Source organism: Anguilla anguilla, chromosome 1, assembly GCF_013347855.1.
Source record: "Anguilla anguilla isolate fAngAng1 chromosome 1, fAngAng1.pri, whole genome shotgun sequence".
Taxonomy (NCBI): domain Eukaryota; kingdom Metazoa; phylum Chordata; class Actinopteri; order Anguilliformes; family Anguillidae; genus Anguilla; species Anguilla anguilla.
The window spans coordinates 25,427,419-25,443,605 of record NC_049201.1 but is presented as its reverse complement, the minus strand read 5'-3'; the positions used below and the strand labels follow the sequence as shown (position 1 = coordinate 25,443,605).

General features: G+C 40.0%; 2 protein-coding genes across 2 annotated transcripts; both read left to right on the top strand.

Moving 5' to 3' along the window:
- Positions 1 to 2,242, top strand: il17a/f2 (interleukin 17a/f2). Its single transcript, XM_035386409.1, has 3 exons — positions 1 to 52; positions 1,307 to 1,476; positions 1,960 to 2,242. Exons 1-3 carry the CDS (start codon positions 26 to 28, stop codon positions 2,195 to 2,197), a joined length of 435 nt encoding a protein of 144 aa, XP_035242300.1. The 5' UTR covers positions 1 to 25; the 3' UTR covers positions 2,198 to 2,242.
- A 2,780-nt stretch (positions 2,243 to 5,022) lies between these two features.
- Positions 5,023 to 14,099, top strand: LOC118210230. Its single transcript, XM_035386283.1, has 6 exons — positions 5,023 to 5,357; positions 6,801 to 6,951; positions 9,016 to 9,079; positions 9,602 to 9,671; positions 10,082 to 10,186; positions 10,638 to 14,099. The coding sequence occupies exons 2-6, from the start codon at positions 6,821 to 6,823 to the stop codon at positions 11,270 to 11,272; spliced, it is 1,005 nt and encodes a 334-aa protein (XP_035242174.1). The 5' UTR covers positions 5,023 to 5,357; positions 6,801 to 6,820; the 3' UTR covers positions 11,273 to 14,099.
- Positions 14,100 to 16,187: the final 2,088 nt, after the last annotated feature.

The window sequence follows — 16,187 nt, the reverse complement described above, 5'->3', positions numbered from 1 at the left end:
TAGAGAAGAAGAACAGAGGAAAAAGATGGTTCTCTTAAGAAAAGCATGTATGGTAAGTACAGACCTTTTTACATTTCTATATCCAATTCACCATGATACTCATGCACTCATTTGGCATCATTAATATGAATTAGGAAGAATTAGCTTACTGCAGTGGTTTGGATCTAATTTATTTTTCGTGTAGAGAAAAAACTTTCCCCAGCTGTTGTTGGACAGAGGCTGTTGACCAGGCGTGCCATTATATTCATTACAATCACCTAGTGGACACCCTTATTCTGAACATATAGAAAAGTGGAGAATGTCACTGTTAGTCTCAGGAATAAGTGACAGACGAACCGTATATGGACAGCGTAGACGTACACAGATAAACCATGGAAAGTAAAATATTGTATTGCTCTTTCCATATCAGTTTGATTATCTAAAGACTCGGGTAGACGTTTTCTGTAGCCCTTACTTAATTAGCCCTTCCAGGCAAGTTTTTGTACAATTTTATCTATTTATTTTTAGGTATTTCATTCTAAATTTTCTGATGTTAACTAGTTTTGTGTCATAAAACTATTTCTTGTGATAACTGCAGAGACTTAATGTGCTCTTGTGGCCAAAACTTATATCATGAGCCCACATTTCAAGATCTCAATGTCCAGTAACATAGCATTCTAACGTGTCATCTTGTGCCACTTGTTAGGAGAGGAAAGGAAAATCTCTGTTGTTCCTTATCAATCTATGTAGTTGCATCAATCAGATATTTCCGTTATTATAAATCTAACGTTTTATGTGGTGGAAAATATATAAGTTAACTTGCAGGGTTGTGGTATCTTTATTCAGTGTTACAGTAGCTTTACTCTTTATCCAGTATTATTATTCTTCTGAAACAACCCCGAAAATTGTGAAAATGTAACTAATTTCACAGCATTGGCACTGGATGAGTCAGCCTTTCTCATTGCAGTCTGGCTGAAACTCTTGTATATGGAGACCAATTGAGGGCAGCTGCTGTAACTGAATCTTATTGATTGTCTGACCACTTCTGAACAATTCAATCTGTGGCTTTTGAGTCGTTAATTCTAAACTGTGTGTGGGGAGCCACTTACAGACCAAGACATATTTAAGTGCGTCTCAAGGTTCATGTGAAATATGTTTTTCATTAAAGAATTAACAAAAATTCTCCTATAAATGCTGCACCACCTACTGTCAATATGGTAATTCTGAGATATATTCAGAAATACTAATTTTACAATGCCCATTTTCAATAAAATATGTATAAACTCAATTAGGAAGAGATTGACAGCATCTGTCCTTGAACCCTCAGGTGGCCTGCTGCCTGGCCGTCCTCTTGATGACCACACAGGCGAACCGCGAGGGCAAAAGCGTCTGCAACGCCAAGCTGAAGGTGACGCATAATTACCAGGCAGTGACCCCTGGTGTTCTGGTGGGGAACAGCAACATTCACACCAGGTCCCTGTCTCCCTGGACATGGAGGTGAGCCACACTGTAATGGTGTTGATGCTGAATCAGAGATTAGCCCTCAGAGGCTAATTTAGCTGTATGTTTGCATGAGGGTGATACGGAGGAAGAGGGTCTCAGAATTCAAACCGTCAGCTTCTTGTTTTTATCAAACCACCAATACACCTGTTGCCTGAGCTGGGCAGATTCTGCCACAGTATTGTTGTGGGGGAAAAGAAAGCTTATAAATTATCCCAGCTACACAACAAAGTACACTGTATGGGTATTTTAGTTTAATATCTGCATCGCAAGCATCAAATCTATCAGTGGATATTTGATAAAAGTTAATGGTCAATTGGATGAAAGTGATATGTAGATTAAAAAAACAATTGAGCTGTACAGAAGTTGACAAAAACATTCATTCAGAGGTGGATGCATTTATCAGAGTAGATTTGTATATTTTACAAAACCCTGACAGCAACCCGTATAAAATATCACTCTGTGCGCCTCCTTTCCTAGGATAAACTTTGAGGAGAAGAGGATCCCCAAGACTATCTCCGAGGCAGTCTGCAGCTCCAACTATTGCATAGACCCCAACAGCAGGCCTGACTGGGCCCAGCATGAAGTTAAGCTGAACTCTGTGCCTATAGCACAGAACCAGCTGGTGCTGCACTTCAACAAGACGCTTGACTGCTACAAGGCCTCCTTCATCTCCGTCACTGTGGGCTGCACCTGCGTCCGGGCCAGAATGGAATAAACAACCAATCAAAATGAGAAATTAATCATAGTTACCTGTGTTTTTTTCTGGCATTTGTAATTTGACAATGTCATTTTTTTTTTACTTTAAGGGCTTGCATTTCCCATAACAAATGGTAGCAGCTTGCCTCATTATTGAAACTGTAATTATTGTAGATTTAAAGAAAAACTGAACAGTTTTGAATGTAAACTCATAGCAAGTGATTTCACTAAACATTAATGGTCTGGCATAGATTTTAAAAGTAAATGCCTGGGATTCAACCAACATTTGTCATTAACTTTGATGAACAATAAAAAGCTAGAATTATTTTTTCTTTAGAAACACAGTTTTGTGAGTTTTACTCACAATTACTAAACTTCATTTGTGACAAAAATGTGAGAAGCTTGCACTTATGTGTAGGAAAACGTTGAGAAAGATTTTTTTTAGCAAAGTTAAATCCATTGTTACTCTTGCCTTAATAATAATTTGAAAAATATCTTTCCATCTCATTTTTTTTTACCAACTTTTGGAATCACCAGTTGATACTTCTGCTACTCACACACGCACGCACGCACGCACGCACGCACGCACGCACGCACGCACACACACAAAACAGCCCTGCAGATAAAGATCAACTTACCCTGCAGTTCAAGCAGTCTTGAAGGCAAAGCGGTTAATCACTTGAGGAGTGACACATTCTTCAATGACAAAACTAGATATAGAAAAATGCTGCAAATGTTATTGATGAAACGTAAAAGGAAATCAGTCTCTGGGGGAACAAACCCAGTTGAGTCCCACTGTTGAGGCCAAGATCCAAATCTGGGAGTACTGTATAGAGACCAGCCTGCATTCATTCATTTAGAAGTGGCTTTACCAGCTGAGCTACTCAGTGAGTCACCAGCTTAATGCTCTTTCCTGAATTCATCTGAATGACTGCTGAACTCACCTGACGTGTCAGCGAGGTGGAAAAGTAATGCGTGAAATTATTCGCAAGTTAAAGTGTAGGACGAAGGCTGATTGAATGGCCCTACGTTAATTTGGCAGCACAACAACAACTCTTAGTTTACGCTAATTGGGTACGCACTGGCTACATGACATAATTTTTAATAGGCGATGCGGGGGGGACTAGATTCCCTCTAGTGTGACTTAGAGGAAAAACTAGTCAAGGACCAGGAGGAACAAGTCTCATAATCAAAAGCATTTACAAATATGATATCGCTGGATATCATTACATATAGTTTGAGTTGCACTTGCATAGAAAATGATTTAAGTTACACAGCATTATAACAACTTTATTTGCTATGTAATTCTAATCACATCAATATTGAATGCACATTTACCACCAAACAGTAAAATCTAGTATGTGTTGGAATAGAATGAAAACACAAAGAACAAAAAAGCACAAGGTAATGTTTTATCGTATTATGCAATGTGCTTGTTTAGTTGATGTTCAATGAATGTAAATAAAGTGACTGTTTTACCATTTACAATTTAGAAAATTTATGACTGATGTTACAAAATGACTATTAATTTTCTGGCACTGCTGTGCTTGCTGAAAATGAGAACTTTTCATTTCATTTCTTCTTACATTGTCTGCTCCACAGTAAATGTCCTTTTCTCGCTCCGATACTGTAATTCCACTGAAAAGCGCACTTCACGCCATCTGAGGGACTAAGGGTAAGGTGTATTGTTCTTGTTTAATTGCCCAGTTCCCAACAGTCGTATCATATCACTGCTGTCAATGGATGGATTTAAGTCAACTACGCAAACAAAAGCAGATGGGTATGCAAAACTATTTTGAACATTGTCTCACAAAGGAAAATCAAAATCTTTGAATGAATAGAACGCATGTATTTATATGCCTCACACCCATGGTTGACTCGGGAAATGCAGTTATGAAACATAATCTTGAAACAAAGAAATTAACCGGGATGTCAAAATGTTCACACTGAAAGATGTTGCAGACTTTTACTAAGTTTTATAGCAAGGAAGCAAGTCTCTTTCTAACCTCAAAAGCAAAGGCAATAATAAAGCAACGCAAATTTGGACTGGCCAAGTTTCACTTACATTACATTTTAGGCATTTAATGGAAAATCTCATCCACAGTGACTTACACATCTTACATTGCTAACACACAATCTATCTACACAGCTGGACATTTGCTGAAGCTTTCAAGGTTAAGCATCTTGGTCAAGGGTGCGTTGGCAGTGTTTCTATTTCGTTACCTTCTTTAACCTGCATCATTTACCCAAGCAGAAGAATTGAAATTCAACATTCAATGTGATTACATTTTTCCCGCCTAAAATCTGTTGCTAGGCACTCTTCAGCCCAGCTTTTGTAAAGAGGAATACATTGTGTAATCATATACATATGGAACCATATACAAAATGTCAAACCCAAATAATGTTGCCCTGTTAAATATTCCATAAGCTTGAGGGTTTGAAGTTACTTGATTTTCTTGTTCTGCCAGGATGTAACCTTGGCAGTAATTCTTGAGCAAACAAAAATGTCTTCCCTAAATACTTTCTCTCTAGCACTTCCTCTGGTCGGTCAGGCACCTGCAATCTGCCTGTGAATGATGCAGCATTTCAATTTGAATTGGTATTGATTGGGCATTCCCAAATTCATAGAGAAAATACTATTTAATTGCACACATTATTCATTAGAATACATTAAAAAGAGTGTGTGTGTATGTGTGTGTGTGTGTGTCTTAACTTACACTATTCCCAGCCCAGATCAAGTTATAAAAGAAAGATTAAATAAGAGAGCTTAGGAAAATATGACATACAATATGTACTCATTTATTCAAAGAGAGAGAGGTGAGCGAGCAAGCGAGAGAATGAGGAAGTATGTCTGGACAGTTTTTCTTTTTTCCTTCTCCACAGTGTGATCAAAAGTGACTCACTAGCGAATGAAAGTCAACGGCATGAGAGAGGTGGCAACTAGGAGGCAACTGAGAGGAGGATTTTATAGGAAGAGAGAGAGACAGGGAGAGATGTAGTAAGTCAGAGAAAGAGGAAGAGAGTAAGAAAGAGAGAGAGAGAAGGAAGAGAGAGAAAAAAGTGAAAGAGAGGCATGCAGACGCAGGAGGGTGTGGAGGTGATATTGTGCCAGTACTGTCCGTGACCGTGCTGTGTGGTCACCACGACCATCGCTCAGTGCCGACAGCCCTCGAAAGACTGTAAGTATTGGCGTTCTTCACTGTCCTAAACCCTCCCAACGACAGCTGCAGACTGAACTCTCCGTCTCGGTGTTCTTTTCCTACTTTACTGTTTCCTAATTGCACACGGCTGGGGGGTACAGTCCACCCCATGCACTGGCTGAACAGACAACTGAACTGCTGAGGTTACACTCGCAGATGATAGTGAAATGTGGCAGCACCTCTAATTGCACAGGCTGGGTATTATTTTGTAAGTTTCTCTTAAGAGAACAAAAACACGTGTTCTAATTATTCTTTCTTGTGGTGAACGTTTGCCCTTTACTTATCCCAGCCTATCAATGTGTAACCAGTGTTGTAAATAGAGATCTCTGTGTTGAATCAACCTAGTATGTGGGTGCTCAAGTCATAACGGTGATTTTTTCTGAAATATTGCCCAGTAATATGACTCGAAATTCAAGAGTTTGTAAAGACATAGTTGTTTTTCAGGCAGGCTTAGGTGTTAGTTCGTGTTCAGGCATTGTTGTTGAATCAATCCCTCCTCAGTCACACACACAGTAAGGGCGTGTAGCACACTCCGTTGGATTAGATTGTTTGTCATATAAGAACAATCAACATTGCAGCAGTTTCTCTTTCTTTGTAAATGGCCTGACATAGGAGGTGTGTGTGTATGTGTGTGAGAGTGCACGCTGTCAGCTTTAATTTGAGGGTATTTACATCCACATTGGGTGATCCGTGTAGGAATTACTGCTCTTTTTATAAATATTCCCCCCGTTTTGGGGGAGCAAAAGTAATAGAATCCATGTCCCTCAGTTGTGGTGTTCCGGTGTGAATAGTCAAGCAAGCACATCTGCCTAACCTTAAAAGCAAAAGCAAATATGAAAAATAAAACAATACAAACTTGGGCTGCCAAAGTTTCACTTGCATTGCATTATGCATACACTACTAACACCCAATCTATCTATACAGCTGGATATTTACTGAAGCAATCGAAGTTAAGCCTTGCTCAAGGGCACAATGCCACTGTTTCTGTTTTGTTTCCTCCTTTAGTGTGCATAATTTCCCCATCTGGGAAATTAAAATGTAACCATCAAAATAATTGTTTTTTTTCCCACAAAAGTGTGTCTCGGTACTCTGGCCCAACTTTTTTTTAAAGAGGAACTGTGGAATCACGCACATATATAATTATATACAAAAAGACAAACCATAATAATGCTTTAATGTTAAATGTGCCGAAAGCTTATGAGTTTAAGGTGACCAAAAGCAATTGGACAAAATACATAATCTGAAATAAAGTCATCAAATTTAGTACTTAGTTGCACATCCTTTGCTGATTGGCTCAAGGAAATAAAAACATTTTTCATGAATGCACCTTGGCACCAAACTTAAGCCTATGTGATCCTTTCTGTCACGCTGTACAGTTGTGATGTCTTTTTTCCCAGTGCCATCTTTGTTTTTCTCCTCCAGAGAGGACGTTACGTAGCAGCATGGCCCCAGTCGCGATGCTGGCATTGGGCTGGACAGCCGCGAGGTCACTGTCCCCGGAGTTAATCCTCGCTGCCCTGCTCTGTCTCATCGCACTCATAAAATTCCTCGCCATCTGCTCCCAGTGCAACAGGTCAGTCCTCGGTTTGTCCTTCCTCACGTGGCCTCCTCTGGATTAAGCCTGTCTGCTGGCCCAGTAGTTGCCTTTGGGCAGTGTCATGCAAATATTCTCAAAAAAATGAAACTGAAAAAAAAAATTCATTTAAAAAATATTAACTTGTGGGCAGGACCGTTCTGGTGCTGACAAATCACTGGTAGGACATCCAGAGGCTGTAACCAATCAGATGTCGAAAGTGATTAGGCAGCCAGGTGTAGAAGGCCAGTTTCATGGTGCCTGGGCACTGGATTTTAAATTTTGTTTGGAGAGAAAAGTGCCCTCTAGTCCACTAACACCTCTTCCACCAGCAACTTAGTTTTCCCAAGAGGTCTCTCAACTAAGCCCATGCAACCCCTCATCTGCTTTGCTTCAGCAGTGTGATGGGGTGGCATTACAGTATTACAGCTGGAGACTTTCACAGTGAACACTCTAAAACAACATATTAACCTCATGGCCACTGTTCAGTGTCTAATCATTTAGCAAACTTGGCTCTGTGTACTGTTGATCACATGGTTCCAGCCACAGAGTACAGTGGGAACATTGAACGTGGTAAGCGTGGAAGTCTTTAGGCTAGGATTGGGTGTATAAAACAAACTGAAGGAGCTCTGGGCTCAGTCATTTGTGGTTAAGCAAACAGTACAAAGGGGTTCTGCCTAGAGTATTGTGGGAATCTTGGTCCTTGATACTAAGATATTGATACTAATGTGTCCCTTTCAAACAGGAACAATACCAACTTCGACCATTTTATTTGCCTTAAAATTGAGTTATGTATACCTTAGATAAGTTTAATAATAGTTTAATAAATGTAATGTAAATGTAATGTAGACCTTTAATACTGAGTGAAGTTCTGTGAGAGAATATCTTGTCCGAAACTAGAGCTGAACTTCTGGACCTTGTGCTCAGTGCATCATGGGTAGTCAGGCATAGCAGCCACTCCCCTTTGGATTCCAGGAACAGACCCGGCGATTTTGTCGGCTCCAGGAATCTCTGCGATGCAGGAGTGGCCTTGTCTCAATGTGCGGTCAGAACAGGTTCAGAAAGATGACAACTTGCTTTAGTCCCTCAAATTCTGTTCCTGTTGTTTAAGAAAAAATTTGGTCAGGGTCTAAAATGAAAATGCTGCAAGCAAGTGTTGAATGCCGTGAATCGTTTGGCCTTGCTTCGCTGTGGCGGTAGGCTGGCATGATGGCATGATGTTGATAGACTCTGTAAATCATTCTCTGTGTTTGATTGTACACATTTGTGCCCACATGGGAGGTGTTTAGAATTTAAGAGCCGTTAAACTTGTTATCTCTACTTTATCTACCCTGGGATCTTGACAAAAAAACTGAACAGCTGCTGTTGCCTTTTAATGTCTCTTTCACTGCTTAGCTGTCAGATATATTCATCTTGGGTTTTACCTTGGGGAACCTGCTTAGTTGTGAGTGTGTGTTTGTTTATGCGTGTGTGTGTGTGTGTGTGTGAGAGAGAGAGAGAGAGAGAGAGAGTCTTTGATGCCTTTTTCCCCACACCAACACATGCACATGGAAACGTCTAAAACATGATATTAGTACGTTATGGATCATGGAATACATGAGAACCTCAGTCTGATGGATGGGTCTTACTACTTATTTGTCAATCAGTCCCACTTATAACCAGAAGAGGGTAGCAGACTCCTCAGAAACTCCCATGGCACTGAATTATTGCCTTGCATTAATATATGAGCTTTTTCCAGCCCAGTGAAGTCACAGAGATAAGTAAAATGAATGCCAGAAATGTCAATATTGTGGATATTCTGTTTTATGTTTCCTGACAGTTGCGTGTAGTGGGCATAGTTCACATGACAATTCTCAGATACGACGTGGGCAAAGAATTGGGTTGTTAACAGTCCTATATTACCAGATACATCCTGAGTTTCAGTCAAGAATGGCTTGTTCTATGCAAGATGTGGTCCATACCCTTTGTAGAGCTTTTTGAATAACCTAACAAATTAGAGGTGTGATGTACAGTAGTTACCATGTATCGCTAATGTATTCACAATGTCACAAATCTCTTTTGCAGAGAGACATTTGAACCGAGAGAGCCCTCTCAGACAGAGAAATCCCCATCGTCTCTGATACAGGTGGTGAGTAAGGAGAATGATAAATATTCAAAGCCTACCAAACACTATCCTCAGAGCAGCTCTGTTGTTTGGCTGGCCAAACACAAGGGCTTTTATTCATGTTTGCATAATGTGCATTATCTAGGCCTGACACACCAAACAGGTATCGCTTAGTTTATACCTATTTCATAATTCTTTCCCTCTCTTGGCTTCACTTTCTCTATTATTTTCCCTCCATCTATTCCATCCTTTTTTCTAATTCTGTCTGATTCTTGGACAGCAATGAGACAACAACAGGCACCTCCTTTGTTTAAATGCCTGCATAGTATAGCTTATTCATGCACAGTATTTTAAATAGCCCACGGAAACTGTTTGGCTGATATGCACCATTTTAAAAAAAGAATCAGTTTTCAGGACCTTGACGCAGACTTTGTTAGCAGTGTCACATTAGCACCGTCGTCTCTGTAACTGCATTTTACTGGTAACTCCTTGGAATATTCACCCACCTGTTCTTGTGGTTGTTTCATGTGGTTTTGTGTCCTACAGGTTAACCTGGAGGACACTGCCATGTCCAGAGAGAATCCCTGTTTTGAATATGTCGCAAAAGATGAACAAGGTAAACTTTTTATCTGTAGCATTAAAAGATTTGCCCCAGACACCCAGTGTAATCTGTCACATTTTGTAGATGGCTGCTGATTTTATGCCATTTTGTCACTCTCGTATCAGTATCAAACAGGTCTGCAGATGCAAAGGCTAATGTTGATTTGTAGCAATGCTGCCGTGCATTGTTTGTTTTTAAAATGGCATTGGTGATGCTTCAGGTAACACAAGCATTTCAATTTAAAAAACGAATTAATTTCTGACAGCTGTGGTTTCGAAATGCACTATTTTCTAATGGCAGCCACCAGCACTGTACAAACATGATGATCTTGTACAATTAACATGAGTGCTTTTTCACACCTGAGTAAGCTTCAGCTATTAGCTGTTATTGGCTGTTACCGTCAATGAAATTTCTCCTCACTATAGTTCCGAGACCCACGTCACAGAGAGAATCCACTCAGGTGTCTATGGAATCTGGGCAAGTGTGGTACACACCATGGAGAAGCCACACCAATTCACTGAACCACCAAGGCAAGACAAAATTACCTTCGCTACTGATATCAACTCCATGCAGTAAAATGTTTACTGTCAAATCGATTCTTATAGAGTACATGTAGTCCCTATTGGACATTGTCAGAGTTGCATTAACATCGGACATTAACTGTGCAGTTAACATCAACAATGCAGTTTCAAAGGCTAGTACCATTATTCTTGCTTTATTATTAGTAATATTATTGTTGTTGTTAATCATTTGTTTGTTGGCTGGACCGCAACAGCGGGGCCAGCCCTACAAACGCGAATGTCTGTGACTGACTGAGTGAGTGACTGAGTGAGTGATGAAGTTACGCCATTGGTCGGCCGAGTTATGAAGTCACATCATTGGTCGGCCGGATCACGTGTGTTAGGTCCAGCCATATACTAGATTTTAACCTGGTCTTGTTTTTTCTTTTGTTTTGCTCTCTTCTTCTGCATTTCCCTGCAGATCACATGGGCAACTCACTCAATCATGAACCGAACCCAGCCGAGTCTCCGGCCCGCGCTTTTGCCAGAGTTCCAACACCCTCTGGAGTAGCAGCTACCCCACTGCAGGAGGGAGCGAGCATGTGGCTCCCATCAGCCCATTCTGAGATTTCAAGTCGCCCGAGAGACGCCCCAATAGAGCGGGTTCGGCCCCTCTGGCAGTCGGAGACACGGGAAGACAACGGTGGCGTTCCGGAAAGTTCCACCGGCTCCGTGCCTCAGCATTGGATCAGAGCGCAGCATACCTATGAGAGCCTAGAAGACTTGCGGCCAGCCACCTCTGAGGAGAGAGAAAGCAACGGCTACCAGACTGTGGAAGAGTTCAATGCCTCAGTGCCTTACCTGTCCGACAGCATGCGAAGGGCTGGATCAGACCTGCTGTCTCCTCCCACTGCGGATGAGGGGGTGGAGGAATGGATGATGGGCATGGGACCGAAAGCTATGTATGCCCAGGTGAGCAAGAAATGCAAGAACCCTGCCCAGCCGTCACATACACTGCCAGAGGGGGAGGAGCCTGTTCCATTGCCCAACCTACTTCTGGAGGAAGAGGAGGAGCCTGCTCCACCACCTGTCCCAGACAGGAACTTTGAGATGTAGGCATTCATTCCAACAGCTCAGCATGTAAGGGCACTGGAAGTTATATACAAAAGCCAAACCTGCATGTGTATTTATTATTATTATTATTATTATTATTATTATTATTAATATTATTATTATTTTATTACAGGATGGTATAGCTGGTAGTAACATATGCATACACACACAATCATTTATCTGAAAACTTTTCAAAAAGGTGTTAAACATTGCCTTTCTACATGTTTAGGAATAGATACATCCAGAGATTGCAGGTGAAAGAGAAATCATCAAGTAGAGTTCTGATAAGAACTGGAAGGAACCCCAATATTTTGTGGAACAGCCCACATCTGATCTCATCCCAGTTAAATGTAAATGACAGCAATCGCATCCCAAACTCAGTTCAGTTTACACATAAATTAATGTGCGTGTATGCCAAAAGGACAGTTATAGTTTATAGTCATAATGAAACATGCCACTTGAAAACCCATCACACGGTACATTTTAAAAATCTGTTCTCAGGCAATTTCCAGTTGCATGTAGACCATACATCATTGCTAAACTACTTCTTCAAGGTGGGGGGGACTTTATATTCCCGTAAAATAGCTTCATTGTCTATGTTTTATCCAACTATTGCGTTCTTTCTGTTTTTCTTGTCGCTTTTGTTTGTTACATACAGTATATCCTGGTGTTGACGCAACAAGTATTGATTTCCCAACCTAAACATGGATTATCGGATCATTAAAATAGGGTAGGATATGATCCATTTGCTCTGTCAACAATGTCCTATCTTGGTTTGATGCGAAAGTGTGCCAAATCCATGACCCCAGCCAATCAGGACAGCCCAGTCCCTTTAAATGAGCATTGTTCCCATCACCAGGGTGTATCTTTATTTACCGCCACGGTATTTGCTCTCTGTCCCCAGCACAGGCAGTTTGGCACTGTCCCAGGCCCGCATTGCATCACACTATACGATCTGTCAAATGTCTGAGATTCATTTGAGCATTCCAGACCTTTAGACATTCGGCGACACAGCGCCCCACCTACAGCCAACAACTGAAACCGCTCCCAGTCTTGAGTCACGGTTGGAACGACAAGCCATTAGAACCTGTGGCTTGTCATGTCATAGTACAGAAATGTATATTTTTATAATATATAACAGGAATATCATGATATTTCCTTTCACACTAAAAATTTTCACAATTATATGCCTGTATTATATTTGTTAAAATACGTATTTGAAATGCATGCTACTAACCAGATCTACAAACATATGAGAGAAGGATATTGTTCTCTGATTAATTTATTTTTTGTCAGTAATCTGCAGAACTTTTACTGTGGTACTGTGAATGGGCCAATCAGCAAGCAGGACTGGAACTCCATTTTATAGTGTGCAATATCAAGAGCTATGTCTCTCTAATGGCAGACAGTCCTGTTCATCTGGTCAGCCTGCTGAAAGGTGGTAGAGACGTAAGAAATGGCCAGGATGAAGGCGATGCGGGCAGTCCCTGATAATTGGCGAACGCATCAGAGACAACATAAGGAACATATGAGCTGACCATATGGTTGCTATACAGAATATGTGCTGTTACTCTCGTGGTAACAGGCACACAGGAAGTATAGAAGCAGAAAATTGGTTCTGCAATAGATCACTGAAAACTGATCACTTACTGTACGTCACAATTTGTTCCTGTATTAGGTCTCTGTTAGGTTTAAATAGGACTATATCTGAAAATAGTATTTGCATACAGACCTTGGACCTCAGATGTATTCTCTGACGTCTTTGATGCAAATTCCAAGCAACTGTTAAAAGAATTAGGTTTTGTTAGTAAAGCTAACACACTTGCACATTTTGGGTCGCTATGTACAGAAAACATTGAATTCAAATTCTTCTGAACTTGTATTGATATCTCCATATAGTTGTGGATTGTGACCCCCTCTCGAAGGCTGTGATTCGTCCTTGAAACACCTGTGTATAATTTGTCTGATGATTGTAACTGCACAACTACAGTCATGTAAATTAATAATTTATCTCTGTGGGATGGTACATTAATTTGTGAATGACACACCAGGCTTTTGATTACAAATCTTTCCTTGTTTTCAAAGCACTCTGTTTGAAATTGTTTAATTAATGATACCGATTTAGGTTTTATCCATTGTCTTAAATAAACAATTAATTACACATTAGAACAGTTCTATAAAGTATTGTGATTATTTCTCTATAGCATTCACATATGGCATTGTTACCTTACTAGTATCTACTTTATGTATAGACACATTCATCAGTAAACGTTTATTTTTCAAAATGATCCTATTGTCAAGTTCTCTGGTATTATTGGCTCACAGTGCTGACTGTTAAAACCACCTTATAAATGCTGGATTTTTATGAAACAAAAAATGCCACCCTTAACACAGTCTCAGCCCACAAACATATTATTCACTCCAAGTCACTCACACCTAGAAACCAGCATGCTTGAAACAACAGCAAATTTTCATTGTCTGCCGAGTCCAAAAAAGAAAATAGTATTTCACTTTTGCAACAACTTTTTGTGTCTTAGTACCCAGACCTAGTACATCTGATGAATATGTACTAATATGTTCTTATTCATTAATTAGTATAACACTCAACACTTAGGTCTGATACCAGCTGTGTTCATATGGATTTCTTGTGTTTTCATGCCAGAATTGATTTCTCCATGGTGAAAATACATTTTGCATGCCTATGAAAGAATAAAAAATGTTTGTTTAACACTAATGTTTTGGTAAAAAGGACTTTAATCCAAGCTCTGGGACAAGTTTTTCATTAAAACATTATGTTGAGCAAACAACATGAGTGTTATTTGTATTTTTTTTTAAAAACAAAAAATGTTTTTCTTTTTTAAAGGCAGCTTGCATAGCTACTGAATAGGCCACTGTGTTTATAAGTTACTGTATGAAGTTGGGTGTATGAAACTAATCACAGATAAAGCAATTGGCTGTGCAGTCAGGCCAAAGTCCAGGTTCCAACTTTTTGTCCAGCTTTACAGAAGTTGTGCAATAACTTTTGTAAATCATTTTTGATTCTAAAAATGGCTATTCTAATGGTGTTTCTCTCAACTTGTTGGCAGACTTCAGAAGAATTTAGCTGCGATATAGCTGAGTCAGGTAGTGAAACGGCAGAACAAAGCACTTCTGAAAGGTAGAAATGTATAAACTTGCAGGCAGTGCTCGGTTGTGCATTCAACATAAAGTTAACTGTGTCATGGAACTGAATTTATCGCTTTTTATTTGCATATATGCAAATGTTTACTGTGGTCATGGAAAATAGATTATTTGGTTTATGGGCTGAACAGTGGAATTCACTAGCAGTATAAGTGTTCACAACAATCTGTTTCAGTTGTTTGAAGACATGCTTAAAAATTAAATTAATAAATAATCAGCAACACTGTTACGTCCCCAGCCTCTGGGGACGTAACAGTGTTGCTGATTATTTATTAATTTAATTTTTTTTTGCCTGGGTAGTGCAGGTGGAGGTAATACCTAATTGCTTGATTGCCTCCACCTGCCTGTGGCCCAATATAAGCCCTGCACTATGAGGCTGGGGAGATTCTTCTTTGGGGATTTTTTGGGGACGTAACAAACACAAAGCTAAATTAAGGAAAAAATAATTAGAGACCTAGGGTGAAACATACATATAGGAGTGCAAAAAAATCCATGGTTCAATTTGGTTCATGGGTTTGGTGTCACAATTCCAGTTTGGTTTGGTTCTATGCTTTCTTGGTAAAGTATAAAAAAGTACCATTGCCAATGCCAATCTAATTTTAATTTATTTGACAAAATGTTTTATTAAAATGCTTATTAAAATGTAATCAAAACATTATTAAAAGCTTGAAAACAGACAGATTTTCACTTGTTTGTGGCACTTTTCCATTTGAACGAAGACCTGTGCAAATCTGTTTGTTCTGGTGTTAGTATACAGACGGCTGAGAAATTCAAAGAAAAACCTAAATAAATAAGTAGGAGAAACATAACAAATGCAGATGCTTCCATGCAGGTGTACTGCATGATACAATCAAGCAAATAAAATCCTATCATGCTCTGTGACATGTATACAAATGCTGAGCAGGCCCAGTTGGCCTCGATTTTGGATCAAGATGGCAAGAGGAAAAGACCTAAGTGACTTTGAAAGAGGGTTCATTATTGGAGCACGGATGGCAGGAGCTTCCGTCACAACGACTGCTCAACTGGCTACAGTTACAATAGGAGTAGTGACTAAAGTGAAATCTGCATTAAGATCTATGGGAATTGTGGTTGAAAGCACACATTTGATGACTGTAATGCTTGTGCATTCGTGCCATATGTAAGGAAAAAACAGAAGTGCATGCGTGGCGTACACCAAGAGAACAGGGATCAAGCATTCAGGTACAGGCTTGAATGCTTGACCCCTACAGTGAGGGGCTCCAGTGGCTCTGTTATGCTGTGGGGGACATTTTCCTGCCATGGTTTGGGTCCACTTGTCCCCGGAGATGGAAGGGTCAGTGCAAATCGATACAAAGTTATTCTGAGTTATCACCTTTATCCTATGATTAAACATTTCTATCCTGATGGGAGTGGCCTCTTCCAAGATGACACTGCCACAAGGTACGAGGGGTCACTGAATGGTTGAATGAGTATGAAAATGATGTGAATAATATGCTATGGCCTTTGCAGGCACCAGATCACAACCCAATTAAATGCCTATGGAAGATTTTGGACCGACATGTCAGACAGCCACCACCATCAAAACACCAAATGAGGGGATATCGTTTGGAAGAATGGTGTTCCATCCCTCCAGTATAGTTCCAGAGACTTGTAGAACCTATGCTAAGGCAAATTGAAGATGTTCTGGTCGCTTGTGGTGGCCCAACACCCTACTAAGACACTTTATGTTGGTTTTTCTTTTGATTTGTCTCCCATCTGT

Excerpts from the sequence above, each read along its gene's own strand:
- il17a/f2 (XM_035386409.1), top strand. The coding sequence starts at position 26 with ATGGTTCTCTTAAGAAAAGCATGTATG. Across the intron at positions 53-1,306 it reads TCTTAAGAAAAGCATGTATG|GTGGCCTGCTGCCTGGCCGT; the intron begins GTAAGTACAGAC and ends TTGAACCCTCAG. Across the intron at positions 1,477-1,959 it reads CTGTCTCCCTGGACATGGAG|GATAAACTTTGAGGAGAAGA; the intron begins GTGAGCCACACT and ends CTCCTTTCCTAG.
- LOC118210230 (XM_035386283.1), top strand. The coding sequence starts at position 6,821 with ATGGCCCCAGTCGCGATGCTGGCATTGGGCTGGACAGCCGCGAGGTCA. Across the intron at positions 9,080-9,601 it reads CATCGTCTCTGATACAGGTG|GTTAACCTGGAGGACACTGC; the intron begins GTGAGTAAGGAG and ends TGTGTCCTACAG. Across the intron at positions 10,187-10,637 it reads CAATTCACTGAACCACCAAG|ATCACATGGGCAACTCACTC; the intron begins GCAAGACAAAAT and ends ATTTCCCTGCAG.